A 20035-nucleotide genomic window follows, 5' to 3' on the forward strand; every position below is an offset into this window, starting at 1 on the left:
AAGTATAAGCAGCTACTATATTAAATAAATTCTCAAGAAAGAAGTGGTCAGACTATAGTAATAAACTCCTCCTCCTTCAGTCATTCTTGGTTCCAAACCAGAGACTGAACTTTTTAAACATTCAAGAATATACCTGGATCAATAGAAATGTTGTCTCCTAAAGAAAAATGTCCACTATTAAATACTCAAATGGATGTGCCATTTCAATTTGAATGTTCCTCTAACATCTATGTCTGTCCATTCTGTGTGTGTTCTCCTGTAAATTTGTCATAGAAGATACACCCTATGTGCTAGAGACCTTCCTTCCTTTCTCCTGACACTGTGAGGATGAGAGAGGAGCATGTGGGCTGTCCAATGATCATCCCTCATTTCTCTTTCTATCTTCTTATTTCTACAAAGACGATTCTACTCCTCCAAAGTTTTTTTATGGGTTACACATTGCAGCCTACTCACAACTATCATGTGTCTCTCTAGATTGCTCACTGTGTGAAACTTATTTTCAAATCTTTGGATACTTTCATGCGCCATGTCTTTGATTTATACACTACTACATACTTTATGAACCAGGTATTAAATGCAAGCCTCAAAACCAGTGATTAAGCATCACTTATAGCAATTCCAATGATATTTCCAGAATCAGTCTGGTAATATGAACACATTCCTAATCAAAAATGATTAAGTACATTTACAAAGGATATAGAATCAAGAGGAGAAAAACTCCCCCAAAACTTCATTAGAAATAAATTCTAATTTAACTAACCATAAAAATATATTCTAATTTAACTAATCATAAAGGGAAATGGAAACGTTTTTAATTGTTCAGTGAATTAAGTTCCCTATTATATCATTAAAAAGCTTTTTGAATTCCTTTTCTAATTTTTTAATTATTGGTTCACAGATTTCAAAAATAAATATGACCAGGGGATAAAAATGACATTCAGAATATTTGTCCCATATCATTTCAATAAATTAAGAGACAAATGATATGACTTTGGGAGAATTCCTTCAATAGCATCAATCAATCGCTACAAACAAAAGAATGTGCACACAATCTCCTTTCGATGTGTGGGAAATGGGCACCACTCTAGACATACATGCTTTGTCTTTAGAAATTTAGAGTAAAAATATTAAGAAATGTCATAGGAACATAATTGAAGGAAAAAAGGTGCTATAGTCTAGAGAGGAAAAAATCTTGGGATTAAGTGAGACATGAGTTGCCTTTAAGTATCTGAGGAACTATTATGTGAGAGTAATTAGGTTGCTCTACTTTCCCCTAGGGAGTAGAATTAGTAACAAAAAATAGATGTTACAGAGGCAGACTTTGTTTTACTGTCTAGAAAAACAGAACTTTGGAGAACTTAGGAGATACTGGGTTTTACTTCCTAAGAAATAGTCAAGCTAAGGCTGGATAGACTTTAAGTAAGTCACAGGGAGTTATTGTTCAGGTATAGATTAGACTAGATAGCCACCATATTTTCTTTTCACTCACCTCTGTTCTACTCTGTGATAAGGAATATAGATTATTATATGTAACTATAAACTGATTCATAAAAATGCCACATTTTCTTAATATAGGGAAAACAATACTATGGCAAGTCACTCTGGAGATAAAACTGTAAGCATCCTGATGAGAAAGACACTGGGCAGTTTTGTGAGTGTAGAAGTATAATGATCCCTGAAAACTGTAACTGAGGGAAATTTAAGGGTTGAAGCAATAATGTGGAGTACAAGTTTCGATAAGAAGGCTAGTCAGTCCTTTGAGAGTAAAGCTAGGAAGCAGATGTGCCACAAAGTTGTTTTCTAGGCAAGACTGCAGCTCCACATGGAGAAGGCTGATATCAGTAATGTGGGAGTTGGGTCTGGTCGAGTCCAGAATTCCTTACTGGTTAGTTGGTAGATTTTAAGGTTAGTTTAAAAAAATTAAGAAAAAATTTGGGGGATATATTTCTTTTAATTGCTAGTATCAAAAATACTTTTGGCTTAAATCTACTAAAAATAAAAGGGCACTATAAGACATATGCTTGAAGTAGCAGGCGAGAAAGGTTACAGAAAAGGGAGAATGGCATATTTTAGGGGAGATTCAGGATTTTGGCCTATCCCTTTCCCTTCTTGCCAAAAATTTTTCCCATTTCTTCAGAGATATATATATATATATAATGTAGAATTAAAACCAAATGACAATCACATTTCAATAATTAATACAATAAAAATCAGAAATCTCAAAGTGCAAGTTAAAAATACAACTTGAGAATCTCTCAAAATTAAAATCTCTAAGACATTATATGGTTTTACTTTGGCAGAGAGCAGCTTAGATATTAATTTCACAAAATTCCCCCAGGAGATTGAAAGAAACATGTATGAAGAGATTGTGCATCAGAAACTTTATGTGGTTTAACAATTAGCTCTACACATCCAAGTTTAATACCGGAAAGCAAAGACCATTTTAGTTTAACAATTGGATTTTCTTCAGTAAATATCAAGAACTATCAAACTGAATTTTAATATGGGGAGAAAGTTGGATTTAAGAAGGAACCATAAACTGCAGTAAACACTATGTTTCTTTTACCGTCAATCTTGGAAGTTGGAAAAGGTTTTAGAATAACTAGTCATTCACTAATGCAACTGTTATTTCTATACATATGAAAAGTAAAAAGACTATTTTATACATACGGTTCTCTAAGTTGCAGAGCATGGGAAGACACAGAGGGCTTCTGAAAAGGATCAGGCATAATATTCATGCTGTTCTTATTAGCTTGTGCTTGGTGATAATCTTGACCTTCTCCTGGGTCTTCTTGCACTTTGCTGGCATCCTTTCCACATACTGCAAGTGGGAAGTCTGTTCCTGACTGGGGCCTCACAGAGATGGGACAGTTAACATTTTGATGGATCCTTGGTAACAATGAGGTAGTAGGAATAGTCTTTGCTGGAAGTTGCACAACAGAGGATGCCATTAGCTTTTGGTCTTTTGGATTAACTGAGGGCTGATGATTTCTGGCTTGATATGGTCCAATTGGTTCTCTTGGCAAACTTTCACTTGACTTCACACATACTGGATGAGCCTTTTAAAGTGAATTTAAAAAGGAAATTAATTTTAAAATTACTAAGGAGGCAATTTAATCTTATAAAGAATATTTTTTTCCTTGGAGCAAATGCCTTCAACTACTGGATATTTTCATTTCCCTTTGTTGATGTTTTAACTTGAATTTAAAAGAATTTTTTTTTTTTTGTTTTAGTTACTAAAATGTGTGACTGTCACTGGCTTTAATTCTACATTGTATATCTCTGAGGAAATGAGGACAACTCTTAGAAAGAAGGGGTTTGGATAGTTTTAGAAGAAACTAACAGAATAGCCATCTGCTCTTTAACATGTATGAAAATAACTTTGGTATCTTCTCAATCATAGACACCTGGCAATTAATTTCTCTATCTTCCTTCAGTTCAGGAAGCAAAAAAAAAAAAAAATTGTTCTGTTCAGATTATTTCATTACTAATTGCAAATAGGAGGTGTTTGATCAATATTATCTTTGGAAGAAAAATGAAACAAAGTCACCAATTCAAAATCTATTTGTAGAGAAATGTAGATATTTTATTAAGGAATGACTATATTAATGTTATTTGTCTTACCAATAAACAAGAAAAATATTTAAATACAAAAGAAGGATGACCCACAAATCCAAGATTATTTCTACTGGCAAACAGTAGATGATAGTCTTGGTGTAACTCAAAATAAAGTGAACATTTATTTTAAGTGTCTTGTACTATGGTTAGTAGAAAAGCAAATTGAACTAGAGTCAAAAGTAAAGGACTTGGCTTGAGTTCTATGACCTGAGGCAGTCATATGACCCTAGGCATGTAACTTGATCCCTTGGATTCTCAATTTCAGTAAATACAGGTTAAACTAGCATCCATTCCAACTTTGACAATCTGTGAATAGCCTCTATATAAACATGAGAATAATCTAACATTTGTCAATGCCAAGGAACTTTGAAGGTAAATCCTAGAGAGTGCCTTAAAGCCACAAAGATGAAGTAATTTGGCAGGATTACACAATTATTAAGTTTCAGAGGTCAATTTAAACCTATCTTCCTGATTGAGCCGAGTACTCTATGCTACTGTCTCAACTGTGTATTGTGTTATCTACACTTCTCTACACACAGATTTTGAATTGGTGACTTTGTTTCATTTTTCTTCCAAAGATAATATTGATCAAACACCTCAACTCATATGTGTTAAGTTCAAACACATGTCAAACTAGAGTCTAAACTCTTTCTTTTTTGTTCCTACCCTTAATGTTACTGAGGAATTCAGGAGAAGCTGTAACTATTGCTATCTCAGTACCTGACCTCTTTCTGAGTTGTGATATGTTGAAACAGAAAAGAAATCTAGCTGGCATAATGGATTAAAAATATTCTTGAAACTATTAAAGTTACTAACCAATAAAACAACTGATAAATGTTAAAATAGAGAACAGTGTTTTTAGGGCTAAAGACCAATTTTGGTTTTAGGAGAAAGCTCAGTCTTTCACATGGAATAGTGTTGCCATTTATAATTGTGAGAGTCAGAGAACAGTAATTCCCCATGCCTTTCTCTCTACATTTTAGAATCTTTTTCTTCCTTCAAAGCTGAGCCCAGGTACCAGCTCTTCTGGAAGGTCTCCCCTCATTCTCCCAGCTGAAAGTTGTCAGTGCTTTTTTTGGCCCCAGATTTCCTCTTATTTTACTATGATACTTAATCACTCATCTCTGCACATTCTTAGCTCACTCACTTCTGCCCTGTGCAACTAAGCTGGAGGGCAGAGATGCTTTCATTTTTTATCATTATAGCCAAAGGGCTCTATTTGTAATAGCTGTTAATATTTGCCCAGCTGAATTTACCTCAGATCTACCCTGGAGAGGAGCTGTATTTCCCTGTGATGTCTTCATCACTTCAGCCAGCTGCTTGTGAAGTTCATCCATTTTCTGTTTTAAAAGTTGGTCTTCAAAAGCATCGGCTTCCTTCCTTTTTAAGTATTCTTTGTCTTCATTCACTTGATGTACAAATATATTAAAACAAATTAATTTAAAGCCTTATATGCAAGATGGAGTCCTTAAGACATAATTGTATATGTTCAAAGATGATTTTCAGGACAGATTTTTTTTTTTTTTAACAGCTATAGTAATTTTTGTGCTGCTAACAGAACTTACCAATAATTTAAGGAATATGATAGCACTGAAAACAATGTATTTAACTTTTTCATTTCATCTTTGTTGGTCCATCTCAACAGTATTTTTAGGCTCACAGACTCTTAATCTAATTTACACACACACACACACACACACACACACACACACACAGCCATACATACGTTTATTCATCCAATAACCACGTACTAAAGTTTCTAAGAATAAATTTGGATCAACTTAAGAATAGTTGCTATAAACATAAGCATATATATTACAAGTTCAGTGAGACCGATTCCTCCACAAGAATTAAAAGGAAAATGGTTAATGTACATTAAAATATCAATTTAGAATCCTTTCTAAAATGATTACAACATGAAAAGCAACTATTTACAGACTAGCTTTTGTTAGTGCTTGTAGTTCTGAGAGCTACATGAAAGCCACAAGTCACTTGTTTTTACCATTATTCTAGGCTTGAACACTGTATGATTATTAAGATTACTTATGAAAAAAGCTCAGATTTAAAATACTGGAGATTTCTCAGATTTAAAGCTCTCTTAGATTTAAACAGATTTCTCTGTTCTCTCTTAAAACAATGGAGATGGGAACATTGTGGCCAATTTGATGTGACAAATTAATCTAGCTTAGGGATTGTGTTTAATATGCATGATTATGATGGGAGCAATATACTCAGTCTATAATAAAATAAACTATATGGGAAGAAATTCACTACATATGATTTAAGAAATTGTCAGAATCACACAAGCTGAATCTCAAAGTGAACCCTTAGCTGCTTATCTCCTTAGTATTTAGGAGAATGCTCTTTAGCTCTCTTGACAGTAACTGAGAGTTCCTCTTTGCAAGTTCTCATATAGGAGGCGATTGCAATATAAGCTGGATCACATTGCTCTTAAGATAAGGAATAGAAAGTTAAAAAAAAAAAAAAAAAAAATCACAATAAGAAATACCCCATTCTTTCTGTTTTCTTATTTGCATGTGCTTCTGAGCTCTTAGTTCCTCGAAGGATAACTCTGAATCGCCACAAATGAGCTTATCTTTGCAGTACATACAGATTTGTTTGATTTCACTTTTGGATGCCAGAGAAGATTGCTGGACTGAATATCCTGATTTAGAAATGATGATACGTTGTTCTCTATAATGGAAAAATATGGCGCGTACATTTATTACTGTATATTTTATCCTGCTTTTCTCTAAAGCAAATGAATTATTTAACACATGGATTGTACTTGCATTTTTGATTCTTTATTGTGAGTAGATGACTGCACTGCAGAAGAAAGTGAACCCTATAAAAAACACACACACAAAAATGGATTCTTTGTATTAAAATACATTTTTATCCAATCAACTCTGTCAAATAGTTTGAAACTAATAAAAAATCAAGCACCTTTTTTTAAACCAAGTACATGTTCAAATATATATTACCATTAATGTTTGAGGTTTTTAATCAGTAAAGGTACACTTGTGACATTAGCATCAGGAAATCAAATATAAAATAAAAATTAATCCAATACATCACTTGATATGGAAGAGGGGTAGGCAAAATCTCTTAAGACATCCATTAATACATAATCCTAGCAATGGTCTATCACAGTGGTGTCAAACTCAAAGTTAAATCAAGCCAAACCAAACCCAAAATAACCTTGTTCAGACTTCATGGAGTGGGATGAGGTTTGCATCTGCACTGGACAATGAATCTGACACTTCTGAGTGTCAAATTGATATTGATCAGACTAGAGTGTAAACTTGTCTTTACCTGTTGGATTAAATACTCTCCTCCCCCAAATCTGACAATAATTTAACTATATTTTCCATGGCAGATTTTTCACCAATCAATAAAATAATGATATGTAATCTCAGAATGTCAATAAATTTTTAATTAGCTACAAATTAAAACTTTACCAAAAGCAAAATATTCTCAAATGTCTACTTGATTGGCTCTTTATTTTATTAAGTGATCAATGGACAGCAACTTTGGGTAATACAATTACTAGTTATCCCATGAATCCAAATAATACATTTATTTATTTTTGCTACCTGACTTTTAGGAATGCAAGTTGGGTCACCATTTCCTTGACATGATCTTGCTGTTGTCAGTTGATTTAATATTTGAGAATTGCGAAGGGGTTCTGAAGAAAAAGAAATAGAATTTGTCAAATTAAAAACTCATAAGAAGCAAAGCTATGAAACAAAAGATTAGAGATATATTTGCAATAAATTTGACAAGGAAGAACATAAATTATTCACACATTGCTCATTTTTAGTCATAGGCCAAATAACTACTTTCATTATTTAATGAATGCTTCCTAGAGACTAATCTTCTAATCAGTCTAATCATTCTTCTAATTAATTCTAATCATTGCAGGGGATGAAAGTTTTAAAAAAATTTAGTAAGCTCCAACTAACAAGACAGGCCACTTTGAAATTGTTGTTGAAATGTAGTCTTTTCTACAAGGAGATGAATTTATTCATTATTAAATAGCACTTAAAACACATAATTTATTATTTAATTTGAACTAAACAAACTTGTATATCTAGTTGTAATTTTTTTTATTTGTTCTGTAGTATCTCATAGTCTTCTATTTAACATGATAAATATTTAAAAGAATAGGTGTTTAATAAATGTTTGTTGAATTAGATCCTTTCTAGTATCTTTTTATACATTTCTCTACATAATATTTGTGAATTAAATTTCAGAAACAAGATGGAATTTTTAGAAAGTATGATCCACAGATCTAGATTTTTTCTGACTTCTCATTTTTGAGGGATATCCAATTCAATAATTATTCACCAAGTAACTACTAAATGACCAATATGGTGAAATATATCCTTGAATTAAAAGAAGACCAATCCACATGGACAAATGGCTGTTGTAAAAAACCAAGCAAGCAACCAACCAACCAAAAGACCCAATTTGTGAGTCTTTTGAAAATCTATGGATTTAAAAGCAGAGGCAAGAAGAAACTATAAAAAACAGGGAAACTAGTCTAAAAGCACATGCCTAGGTAAGGCTGGCCTATGAGTATGATAGAGGTACCTGAGATCCCTTACCTTCCTTATAGATTAAAAATATTTTCCCATATGTAACCCGAATTTTTCCCTTACTTTATAAAAATCTCTAAGATTAAAGTGCTAGCTACCAGTCATTCAAACCTTTGTGGGAATTAGAGCAGCCTCATTAGGGAAATGAGACTGACTTTAGGAGCTAAAGAATTGGGTCATTTTATAACGTGAAGAACTCTGAGGGGAAGGACAGGTATGGGATACTGAATTGGAGGAAAGGGGAGTATCACAAAAACAATAGATGCCTAGGGAAAGAGAATTAGAAGGATGTTAAATTAATTTCATCTATTTTAAAATTTTGCTTAGGGCTATCTTTGTGTTCAGTAGTGGAAATCATTTATGTTATTGGCTTGCCTCATTCCCAAAAACCAATTTTGGTATATTTCATTATACAACTAAACAGCTTTACAATTAAACTTGTTGAGCTAATTATGTGAGTATTCCTTGTTCTTAAAGAATGATGTCTACAGGGAAAGAACAAAGTTACTTTGTATTCTCCTATTTCATCTAGCATAGCATTCTAGGTATTAAAGACTATTTTTGTCTAAATTAGTAACTTCATATCAAACTGTGCATACCCTTTGATCCAGCAGTGTTACAACTGGGCTTATATCCCAAAGAGATCTTAAAGAACGGAAAGGGACCTGTATGTGCAAGGATGTTTGTGGCAGCCCTCTTTGTAGTGGCCAGAAACTGGAAACTGAGTGGATGCCCATCAATTGGAGAAGGGCTGAATAAATTGTGGTATATGAATATTATGGAATATTATTGTTAGGTAAGAAATGACCAACAGGATGATTTCAGAAAGGCCTAGAGAGACTTACATGAACTGATGGTGAGTGAAATGAGCAGGACCAGGAGATCATTATATACTTCAACAACAATACTATATGATGATCAATTCTGATGGACCTGGCCATCTTCATAATGAGTTGAACCAAATCAGTTCCAATGGAGCAGTAATGAACTGAACCAGCTACATCCAGTGAAAGAACTCTGGGAGATGACTAAGAACCATTACATCAAATTCCCAATCCCTATATTTTTGCCCGCCTGCATTTTGATTCCCTTCATAGGCTAATTGTACAATATTTCAGAGTCCAATTCTTTTTGTACAGCAACATAACGGTTTGGACATATATACTTATTTTGTATTCAATTTATACTTTAATATATTTAACATGTATTGGTCATCCTGCCATCTAGGGGAGGGAGTGGGGAGGAGGAGGGGAAAAATTGGAACAAAAGGTTTGGCAATTGTCAATGCTGTAAAATTACTCATGCATATAACTTGTAAATAAAAAGCTATTAAAAATTTAAAAAAATAAATTAGTAACTTCAACTTAGAAAAAAATAATTTTACCTTGAGCTGGCAAAGCTGTCCCAGTAAATCGGTTCTGGAATAAACTAAATTAAAAAGGGAGTAGGAGTCAAGAATAAAATTTAGTCCAAGATAGATATCACTTATGAATACATTTTTGTTAAAACTGAAACTGAAACAGACCTATCAAGATATTGATAAATTTGTGTAAATTAATATGACATGAAATTATAGTGTTGCTTTGGAATAAACAGACTTTAGCTCTGTTCACTATACCATATAGGTTAATGGCTTTATTAATGGGTCTTATCACCATGAATACTCTAACAAAAAAGGTTGCAACTCTTCCATACTTCATCTTATGCAAATCTTGTCCATGACTTTCTATAAAAATAGGCGTAAGTAATCTATCAAAAGTGCTAAGTCTTCCTCGATTATTTTATTATTTTTTTAGTTAGTGGTGCAGCATCTTGGATGTTCATATATCTTTTACAGCTCCTTATTCTTGCTATACTACTAGTCAAATATTCTTTTTTAATCATATATACTCTGGATTTTGTTGTTGTTACTTACATGATCACAGTTTTAGAGCTGAAAGAGAGTTAACTTTTTGCATACAAGTTATCATTGGCAATATGTTGCAGGCTACTTATGTCCCCTCACTATCCTTTGGTCCACCTGCAATATGGAATTGTTTGATATGGTCACATTATATCATTTGCAGCCATGTAGAAAAACCCAAAAGAATACTGGTGTAAAAAAATTAAGTATATGCATCAACACGCAGCTCAGGGGATCACTGAATGTTCTCTACTGTCACTCTTGTTACTCAATTTGGACCCATCTTGTGCCATCTTTAGTGCCTATCCAAGTTATGTCCTGATCGACTTGGGCTTCTGCTCAACTTTATGTCATAATATTGGCAACATAAATTTTTCATTTGCTTTGCTTTTCATTGAGAAAGGTTAAGTAGATTTCCTTTGAAAAACTATATCTTGCCAAGAAGATCTAATACTCAAGGTATTCAGCACCTCTTTCACAAATGAGTATCTGTAGAACTGCTTAAAGGGAATTCTTCAGAGTATGTATCATGACCTTTAGCAAGCAAATTTTCTTGTTTGGGTCACTTATTATTGAAAACTTAATGTTGACCAAGGAATTTTATAACTGTGGTACATATTAGATAAGACATTGCTGAAGAATACTTAAGAATATGTCTTTCTATAGTAGGTTAAATACCTTTTTGTAATTATTGATAAACAGTGGGTTTTAAAGACTCCAAGTCAGTTGTGGACCATTAATATGCTTCTGTTGTAGAATTATCTGCAAAAGTTTCTTTCTCATGTTTTAGTCAATATATACCCTGATACATAAATAAACTATTCTCAAGATTCTTAGGTATAAAAAAAGTTCTTAAAAGGGCCACTGAAAACTTGATTACTTTTCCCTTCTTCATGCGTGTCTTTAAAATTCTATCCTTGAGGGGCCAGCTAGATGGTACAGTGGATAGAACACTGGACCCGAGTTCAAATTCGACCTCAACCACTTAACACGTTCTAGCTCTGTGATCCTGGGCAAATCATTTAACTCTAATTGTCTTAACCCCAAAAAATAATAATTGAAAAAAAAATTTCTATCCTTGCTCAAACAGCTCACTTCATACTTTTTAGCCATATAGCTAAAAAAGAGAATAAATCTAATCTAACTTAAAAGCAACCGCTATGTTTGAGATACATAGACAATATTTATTTGCCAAGAATGAGTACTGCGTTGCATAATGTGGAAGGCAGTGCTGCAAAGAATAGTGCTTAACTAAAGCAGATTTAGAAATCTGATAAATTACCTGTACTGTTGATGCAATATTTCTGTAGGTTCCGCCTGGTTTTGAATTCCTTTATGAAAAACATCATTGGCATGCTGTAGATCTCCTTGAACTTCAAAGTGCTTAGCCCAAGCTATATATAGAGCAGATGACTTGATACCAATCCCTTGGCTGTGTATATATTCAAAAAATTGATGAGGTTCACTGTTAAATTCAGCCTAGTTCAAAAAGGAAAAGAAAACATTACCTTTAGATATTTTATTATAACACAGGAATTACTATGTCATTTTGCCCGATATTATTGCCAAAGACCCTAAGTGTTATGCTATAGAAGGACATAGTTGATCTCTAATGTCAACCTTAAAAGTTAAATATACTCCAAGTTTCCTTAGTTTTACCACTTCTGTTCCTATGATCCATAAATCTCCATTAAGGCTTAATTCTATTTGTAATTCTTCCTGATACTAAGTCTTTGAGATGAAAACCACAAATTTATTACTTGTTGTGTGAAGTAGTAATTTAAATTGTCCTAAAACTTCTGCTGTCAATTTCCAAAAGTTTCTTGCCCAGTCCCAGTAATCCTGGGATCTGGTAAATTAGGGTACTAATTATTAATATATTTATCATTTCATTCATTTGCATTTCAAAATATTTAGGGTGTCTCTGATTAGCCTTTGCCATTTTAAAGTCAAATATTTGAATTGTTTCACCTTGATTTTTTAAACAGGCCCCTTTATCCACTGATTTGATTTTAGTTGTCCTGTTCTTGATTTACAATTTCTTTTATTCTACAATCAAAAAACCTATTAAGTCCTCTCCCCATAGTCTTGGGTATTAACACTTTGAACTAAACTATTTATAGAGATTTTAGTCTTATCTCACTTTCTAAGGCATCCCTAGTCTTTTTTAACCTTAGTCAGTTAATTAAAAACTCTGATATTCTTCTTTTTCTTATAATAGCTTTTATTTTTCAAAATACACACAAATAGCTTTAAACATTTACCCTTGCAAAACCTTTTGTTCCAAAGTTTTCTCCCCCCTCTCCCCACCTCCTCCTTCCCCTAGACAGCAAGTAATCCAATATAGGTTAAACATTTGTAATTCTTCTAAACATATTTCCACATTTATTGGGCTGCACAAGGAAAAACAGATCAAAAAGGAAAAAAATAGAGAAAGAAAAAAATAAGCAAGCAATCAACAACAACAAAAAAGGTGAAAATACTATGTTGTGATCCACATTCAGTCTCCATAGTCTTCTCTCTGGGTGCAGATGGCTCTGTCCATCACAAGCCTATTGCAATTGGTCTGAATCACTTCATTGTTGAAAAGTGACTCTGATAATCTTAACGAAATCTATATTCAGTCATCTTCTCCCAACCACAGAGCAGTTTCTCTTCCCATCCAACTTCTCATCTCTCTTACAAGTATTCCTTTGATTTAATAAATTTTACTTAGTAATTATAATATTCTTGATTGCTAGACAATTGAGAGAAAAACATTGAAGACCAAGACAAAAAGTCCTTTTATTAAAAATAAACAACTTTAGAATTTTAATCATTATGATTAAATATCTTGACATATTTGTTTCAACATACTCACAAATTTTACACAGCAATTAATGAACCTTGGATCATTGTGGTACCTCTTCTTATCCAAAAATGTCTTGACTAAACGTTCTAAGAGTGTTGACAAAAACTCTGTATTTTGAGCAAAATTCTCTTCTGTCCATTGTACGTATCTGGAATAAAAGTATTTGAAAAAAATGTTTAAGATTAATGATTCTTTCTTTTTAAAAGGTAAAAGTAGGGGCAGCTAGGTGGTGCCGTGGATAGAGCACCAGCCCTAAAATCAAGAAGACCTGAGTTCAAATGTGCCCTCAGACACTTAACACTTCTATCTGTGTGACTTTGGGTAAGTTACTTAACCCCAGTTACCTCAGGGAAAAAAAAAAAGATAAAAGTAAACTGAATACCAACCTTTCCCACAGATCAAGTGGATCATCTCCCCTGTAGCTTTGTACATGGGCCTCAAACATTCTATTAAAAAAAAAAGAAGAAAAAGAAAAAAAAATTATTAAAACAAAGTATCACTGTGAGGTAGTAAAAGCAAAAAAAAAAAAAAAAAAAAAAAAAAAAGTCCTGATTTTGTGTAGTATTTATTATTTATGTACTTTGAAATGCAACTTTAAAAATTAGGCCAAAATACAATTAACTAAAAAAACTTCAAGATAATATTCAGTGAAAAAGTACTGTTTCAAAATTAAAGTAGTGATCCTGACAATCTGTGTCTTAATATCAGATTTGCACTCCAAATGCTTCTTTTCCACTCTGGTCCCTACCTGGCCCCCAGTGATACCCCAATATCCTGCTATTTTTTATTTTGACATAAAAATATGAAAAATATGTGTCAATCAACAATTTCTATGGAAAACCTCACAAAATTATAATACTACAAGGTGAAGAATGAGTTGTAGAAAGGAGTCTGAAGTACTATGAAAAAATTAAAAAGGAAAACTACTTTCAAATGAGAATAAGGATATCAGTGAAAGTAGGAAACATTTCATGGAGGAATACTTGGTCCTTAAAGAGATTTCCATAGGTGGAAGGAAAAAGAACTTATTTCAAGCATGTGAAAAAGGAAAATAAAAGTATGTAAACCAAGACAACATGAGAAAAAGTGTAGCTGTGTTTGGCTCAAAAAGACGATAGATATGGAAATAGTGAGAAGGATGAAAAGGCATATTGAAGTCAAATGATATATGGTCTTGAACACAAACATAAATTGTTCCTCCTTTCTGTGTCAGGCAATGGAGTGTCACTGAAATTTGGAAGTGAATTCGAGGCTAGAGTTGGAATGAATTTCAGAGGCCACAGTGTCTGACCTACTAAATAACAATCCCCATCATATTGTAACTAATAAATGGTTAGTTTTTGTTTGAAGATCTCTAGGAAGGGAAAAACCATTGCTTTGTGAGGCAGACCATTTAATTTCTGAGTAGCTCTGCTATCAAGTTTTTCCTTATTACACCAAAATTCATTTCTTTGCAACTTTCACTTTCTCCTCATCCTATCTAAGGTAAAACAGTCCAAGTTAAATTTTTCTTCCCTGTGACAGCCTTTCAAATCCTTGAAGACAACTATCATGTTCCCTATAAGTCTTCTGTTTTTCAGGCTACCTATCTTTAGTTTCTTCAGCAGATCTCCCTATGGCAAAAACTTCAGGCAACTGTCAGCATCTTGGACATTTTCCAATTGATCGATGACCTTTTAAAAATAATATTTCAGATGTGATCTGATTATGACAAAAAAAAGTTGTGTTATCACTTTCCTAGTCCTGGAAGTAATAGCATTCATATAGTATTTTAAGGTTTGCAAAATCCTTTGTACATGGGTATCACATTTGATCTTTCCCACAACTCTTGACCTTACTAAGGATGTAGCCCAGGGTCACCCATCTAGTAAAAGCCTGCACCCTTAAATTTTCCTGATTCCAAGTCCAATGACTAGACACTGCCAAAGCCTTAGTTTTCTTGACTGCCATGTCACACTGCTGACTCAATTTATAATGAGCTTGCAGCCTAACAAAGCCTCCAAGCTTTTTCAGATCTATAGCTATTTAGTTAACCTGAATTTTAAAGCTCAAACTTATTTTCTACTCTCTTACACTTCATCTATATTTCAGCCAAATCATATTATTTTATGTTGTTTTTGGTGTCCTGGAAACACCATGTATATAGTAACTACCTAATTGCCTCTAATAAACATGTTAATAAAGTAAACATAGAAGATTTTTATAAACTGAAACAGTAAGAAATAAAGGAGAATATATACATACACATATACATTCATAGTTAATGACTACAATAATGTAAATAAAAAATATGAACAGAAGCAAGTACATGAAATAACTAAAATGGCTAGTTTGGGAACTAGAGAACAGATTAATGACTATTCTTCCCAGGAAGAGTCTTATCACTGTACTAATTGGTTTTAATTATTTACAAAGAAGAGTTCAAAAGCATGGGGCAACAGGGAGGGGAGACAAAAGGGGCCTTTTACTGGTAAATTACTCAAGTTAGAAACAAAAGGCATCACCCAAACTATTTTTTAATGACTTAGTAAAATGTGTTTCTCTTCTGCCACATCTTTGTTTCCTTCACTGGGGAACATTGTACTCTATTCTCTCTTGTCTAAATCTTTAATTTTAAAAGTTCAGAATTCTATAGTACCTTCATAAAGCCATTCTAAAAATCCCCTCCTACCTGATGCAATTACTCTATGGTAATCTATTTTAGTCTATTGTTATTTGTATTCACATAATATTATGAAAGCATAATAGACCTCACATATCAGCTAGTTAAGGGTAGGGGTGGACTTGGAACTGGACAGTAGCCCTTCCATTCCTCTTTTCACTATTAGAATATCAATTCCTTGAGGTTAGGGCCTATTCCTTCCTTATCTTAGTATTCCCATTCCAGAGTTTAGCATATGCTGTTGTCTACAAAGAATGTGTTCAATAAATATTTCCTTAATCTTAGCGCTAGAAGGAATCTTGGAGATGATCTAGTCCCTACATTTCATTCTTTTGATAGACATCACCATTACTACAAATTGACCTTTCTATTATCCCCTCTCTCCAATCTCTCCCTATCTACGGACCACTTCTTTACTCTCTAAAAATATGCCTATGTTCCTCCTTCCCATTCTCAAATTATCACTTCTCTCTTCCCTTTTGTGTCTAAATTCCTTGAGCAGGTCTACTAACAGTGACTTCCTTGCCTTTTCTCTAACTCTCAACTCTTCTGACTTCATTTAACTGAAGTTGCCTATTCTCAAAATTATCAATAATTTCTCAATTGTCAAATCTAACAATGCTTCTCCAATCCTCATTCTTCTCGACTTCTCTGCAGCTTTGGACATCGTTTTACTATGTTTTCAAGAAGTTGCTCTTTCATATATTTCCTCCTACTGGTCTGATTCTCAGTATCCTTTGTTGGATCTTTATCTTTGTTATGCCAACACGAATTGTGGTTAATTCTTAAAGCTCCGAACTGGGTTCTTTTCCCCCACTGAACTTTTTTGCTTGGTTATCTTAGCAGCTCCCATGGATAAATTATCATTTCTATGCAGATGATTTTTAGATTTACACAGCTCTAACCTCTAGCCAGGTGGATAGAGTCCTAGGTCTATTCAAGAAAACCTACATTAAATACCACTTCAGACACTTACTAGCTGTGTGATCTCAGATAAGTCATTTAACCCTGTTTGCCTCAGTTTCCTCATTTGTCAAATGAGCTGGAAAAGGTAATGGCAAACCTCCTCAGTATCTTTGCCAAGAAAAATCCACATGGAGTCACAATCAGACATGACTGAAAAATAACAAACCTCTCTTGAGCTCCAGTTCCATATCTTTAACTGCTTATTGGATATTTCTGTCTGGATGTCCCAATCTTAAATTCAAATGTTCAACACAGACTTCACTTTTCCTTCCAACTCTACCCTCCCACTTCCCTATTATGTAGAGAACTACATCTGGTTCTGTCACTCAGGCTCCCAATTTCAGTGTCACCTTCTACTCTACCCATCTTCACAGTTCTTATTGTTCATTTGATTCTTTCTTTATAGCATCTTTTATATAACTTCTCTTCTCTATTCTGTCATTGCTGCCATCCTGAAGACTCTGCTCATCCCCCCACACCTGAACTATTGCAATAGTCTACTGTTTGGTCTCCCTGCCCCAAGTTTCTCCCCACTCCAGTCCATCTTCTAGTCAGCCTGTTCTTACTAATCCTCCTAAATCCTGGATCTGACCACATCTCCCCTCTATTCATTAAATTCCATTGGCTCCTTATTGCTTCCAGGACCAAATATAAGATCCTGTTTGTTTGTTTGTCTTTTAAAATTCTACATGACCTGGCCCCTTCCTGTCTTTCTTGACTTTTAAAAACTGAATCCCCTCAATAAACCCCACAGACCAATGATTCTGATCTCCTTGTTGTTCCTTGAACAAGATACTCTATGCATTTTCTTTGGCTTTCCCCAATACCTGGAATTCTCCCTTTTTCAAATCCTATCTCAGCTTCCCTGATTTCCATCAAGCCCCAAGTTAAATTCTATCTTTTTCTGCAAGAAACCTTTAAAAGTCCTTCTTAACTTTGGTTCTTTTTTCTCTGAAATTACTCCTAATTGTATATCTATTTCTATCTACATAGGGACACATCCAAATATCTATATGTAATCTTTACTTAGCGGTTTGCATGTTGTCTTCTCTTTGTACCCTTAGTATTTAGCAGTACCTGGCAAAAAAGCTAATTAATAAATGCTTATGTTGTACTTGCTTCGGCAGCACATATACTAAAATTGAAACGATACAGAGAAGATTAGCATGGCCCCTGCGCAAGGATGACACGCAAATTCGTGAAGCGTTCCATATTTTAAAAATAAATAAATGCTTATGTTCTCTTAGTTTAGTTCAATATACTTTGCATCATTTCATACATGTTTTACAAAGTTTTTCCAAATTCACCTGTCATCATTTCTCAGAGTACATTAACATTTCATTGATTCTTCTACCTTCTTTTTTGTTACTGCCATTACCCTGGTACAGATCTTGTCACCTCATGCCTAGATTTTTGCAATGGACTGCTAGCTAATTTTCCTGGCACAAGTCTCTCCTTTGCTATGCTATCAATATGATCTTCCTTTTAAAGCACAGGACAAACCGAGTTAACTCTCTTTCAAGAAATTCCAGTGGATCCTATCTTATCTTCAAGATCAAATATAAAATCCTTAGTTTGGTATTCAAAATCCTGCATGATTGGTCCTCTTAACTTTCTGGTCTATATACACCTAACTGAACATCACACATACTCTGTGGTACATGACAACAGTTATTCTCTTCCTTGCACACTCCACCTGCAGGGTCCAGGGATTTTAATCGGCTTCTTTTATAAGTCTGGAATGCACCCTCATCTTTTCCTCTTGAAACTTCCTGTTCAAATCTCAACTAAAATCTCATCTTTTATCAGGAATCTTTCCCAATGCCCCTTAGTTCTAGTGTTTCCCCTTTGTTATTTCCAGTTCCAAACAAAATTATTTGCATGTTGTCTCCCTCGTTAGTCTCTAAAGAGTTTTCTTTGAGCTCCTGAAGAGGAAAGATTGCCTTTGCCTTTCTTTGTATTTCCAGTGCCACTTTCCAGGACCTGGCTATATAGAAGGTACATAATAAAAATGGATTAACTGATTGATAAGATTGAGTCTTTACTATGTGTAGTGCCCACTGTCAGGATTAGAGAAAATGATAAATATTGGCTCCTCTCCTCATGTAAAAGACAGATTAAAGCTGATGTTAAATGCTACTCTTTCCCCATGGTTTTAATGACAACTGAATGCATTTAAGAACAAAATGGAGCAAAATAAACTACTACATCCCCTTACAGCTTTCTGGTCTTAATTTATGCATCTGTAAAGTGAGGGGGAATGGATTAAAATGATCCTTAAAGGACTTTCTGGCTTTACATCCTATAGGCCCGTAAGAGTATGAGGAGGTTCCCGTTATGGTCTTAGCCTGGTTAGTTCCGGCCTTAAAAATGTCCAAGCAGCAGCCGCATAATTGCCATCCCGCTTGTTCCAAAGAGCAGCAGCAGCAGCAGCAGTCAGCGGACCACACGAACGCTCGCCACAACCCTACTAGGAAGGGGCCGCGCAGAGACACCAGGCCAGCCGGGCCGGGCCGGGCCGGGCCAGAAATCACGCAGGGAAGACAGCGGCGAGGTCCCGAGGCCACAGTGCCTCGCCGGTGCCCAGCAGAGTTCGCAATAGCACCGACTCCGGTCGGGGAGACCGGAGGAGGAGGAAGTGCTTCTGGCTTTGACAACAACAAACGTGCAGCCCCACTCGGGACCGCCCCCACCTTCCAGCCAGCCAGGGCCGCCGAGCCCAGTCCTCGAGTGTTAAGCGGGCATAGGCCTTTGCGAACTTAGGGGGCCCCGGGTTCGAATGCAGGCCCTGCTCCCCCTCTGTAGGCCTCAGTTTCCCTCATCTGTAAAATGGGGGTTACCGGCTCTTACTCCTAAGGAACGAAACCCACCCGTCCTCCCATCGTCCGATTTAGTATTCCCACCCCGACCTCCAGAGACTCACAGCAGGGCACGTTTTGGGTCGTCCATGGTGTCCCCACACGAACACACACACAAAACCTACACACAGACACAATTTCCGACGGCAGTCACCACCGGCCGGATTCAAATCTCCCGCGCAGGCGCAGCCCGGCTCCCGAGCGTTCCCAGCGCGACGCGCTCATTGGCTGAATGCTGAAATGGCCCCTAGCCAATCAGGATCGCAGTTGCTGGGAGGGGCCTCTTCCTCGGGTAGTCTCGCCCTCGTCCTTGCCTAGTGGGCGCAGGCTGTCTGCGCTTGCGTACAGTCAGTCCCCTAGTGAGTGCGTTTGGTTGGAAAGTAAGGCTTCTTTCGCCTTTAAAGGGTGTCTCAGGGTGGAGCGGAGGCCCGGGGGCCTTTTCTCTGCCCAAAGTTTTCCGGAAGGGAGGATGAGGCTTGGAAAGGCGCCCCTTTGCCAGTCGCGGTGGGGTTGCACCCGCCCCTTAGTGGTTCGGTTTTGGGGAGGAGGAAGGGGCAGTTGGCGTTCGTCCTTTAT

At 35.4% G+C, this 20035-nt stretch overlaps 1 protein-coding gene and 1 non-coding gene across 2 annotated transcripts in view; one reads left to right on the forward strand and one right to left on the reverse strand.

Moving 5' to 3' along the window:
* BUB1 (BUB1 mitotic checkpoint serine/threonine kinase) overlaps positions 1 to 19662 on the reverse strand; it is a 49043-nt gene extending 29381 nt beyond the window's left edge. The window contains exons 1-10 of the mRNA XM_012540093.3: positions 19525 to 19662; positions 13360 to 13419; positions 12983 to 13121; positions 11405 to 11601; positions 9604 to 9647; positions 7215 to 7306; positions 6411 to 6463; positions 6128 to 6312; positions 4875 to 5026; positions 2671 to 3059 (exon numbers count right to left, since the gene is read on the reverse strand). Of these exons, the coding sequence (XP_012395547.1) occupies positions 2671 to 3059; positions 4875 to 5026; positions 6128 to 6312; positions 6411 to 6463; positions 7215 to 7306; positions 9604 to 9647; positions 11405 to 11601; positions 12983 to 13121; positions 13360 to 13419; positions 19525 to 19550 (1337 nt within the window). The 5' untranslated portion in view covers positions 19551 to 19662. The remainder of the gene's footprint in view (positions 1 to 2670; positions 3060 to 4874; positions 5027 to 6127; positions 6313 to 6410; positions 6464 to 7214; positions 7307 to 9603; positions 9648 to 11404; positions 11602 to 12982; positions 13122 to 13359; positions 13420 to 19524) is intronic.
* LOC111718643 lies at positions 17713 to 17819 on the forward strand. The gene has a single exon (XR_002769172.1). It is a non-coding gene; the product is annotated as a U6 spliceosomal RNA (small nuclear RNA).
* Positions 19663 to 20035: the final 373 nt, after the last annotated feature.

Source organism: Sarcophilus harrisii, chromosome 2 (genome assembly GCF_902635505.1).
Source record: "Sarcophilus harrisii chromosome 2, mSarHar1.11, whole genome shotgun sequence".
NCBI lineage: Eukaryota > Metazoa > Chordata > Mammalia > Dasyuromorphia > Dasyuridae > Sarcophilus > Sarcophilus harrisii.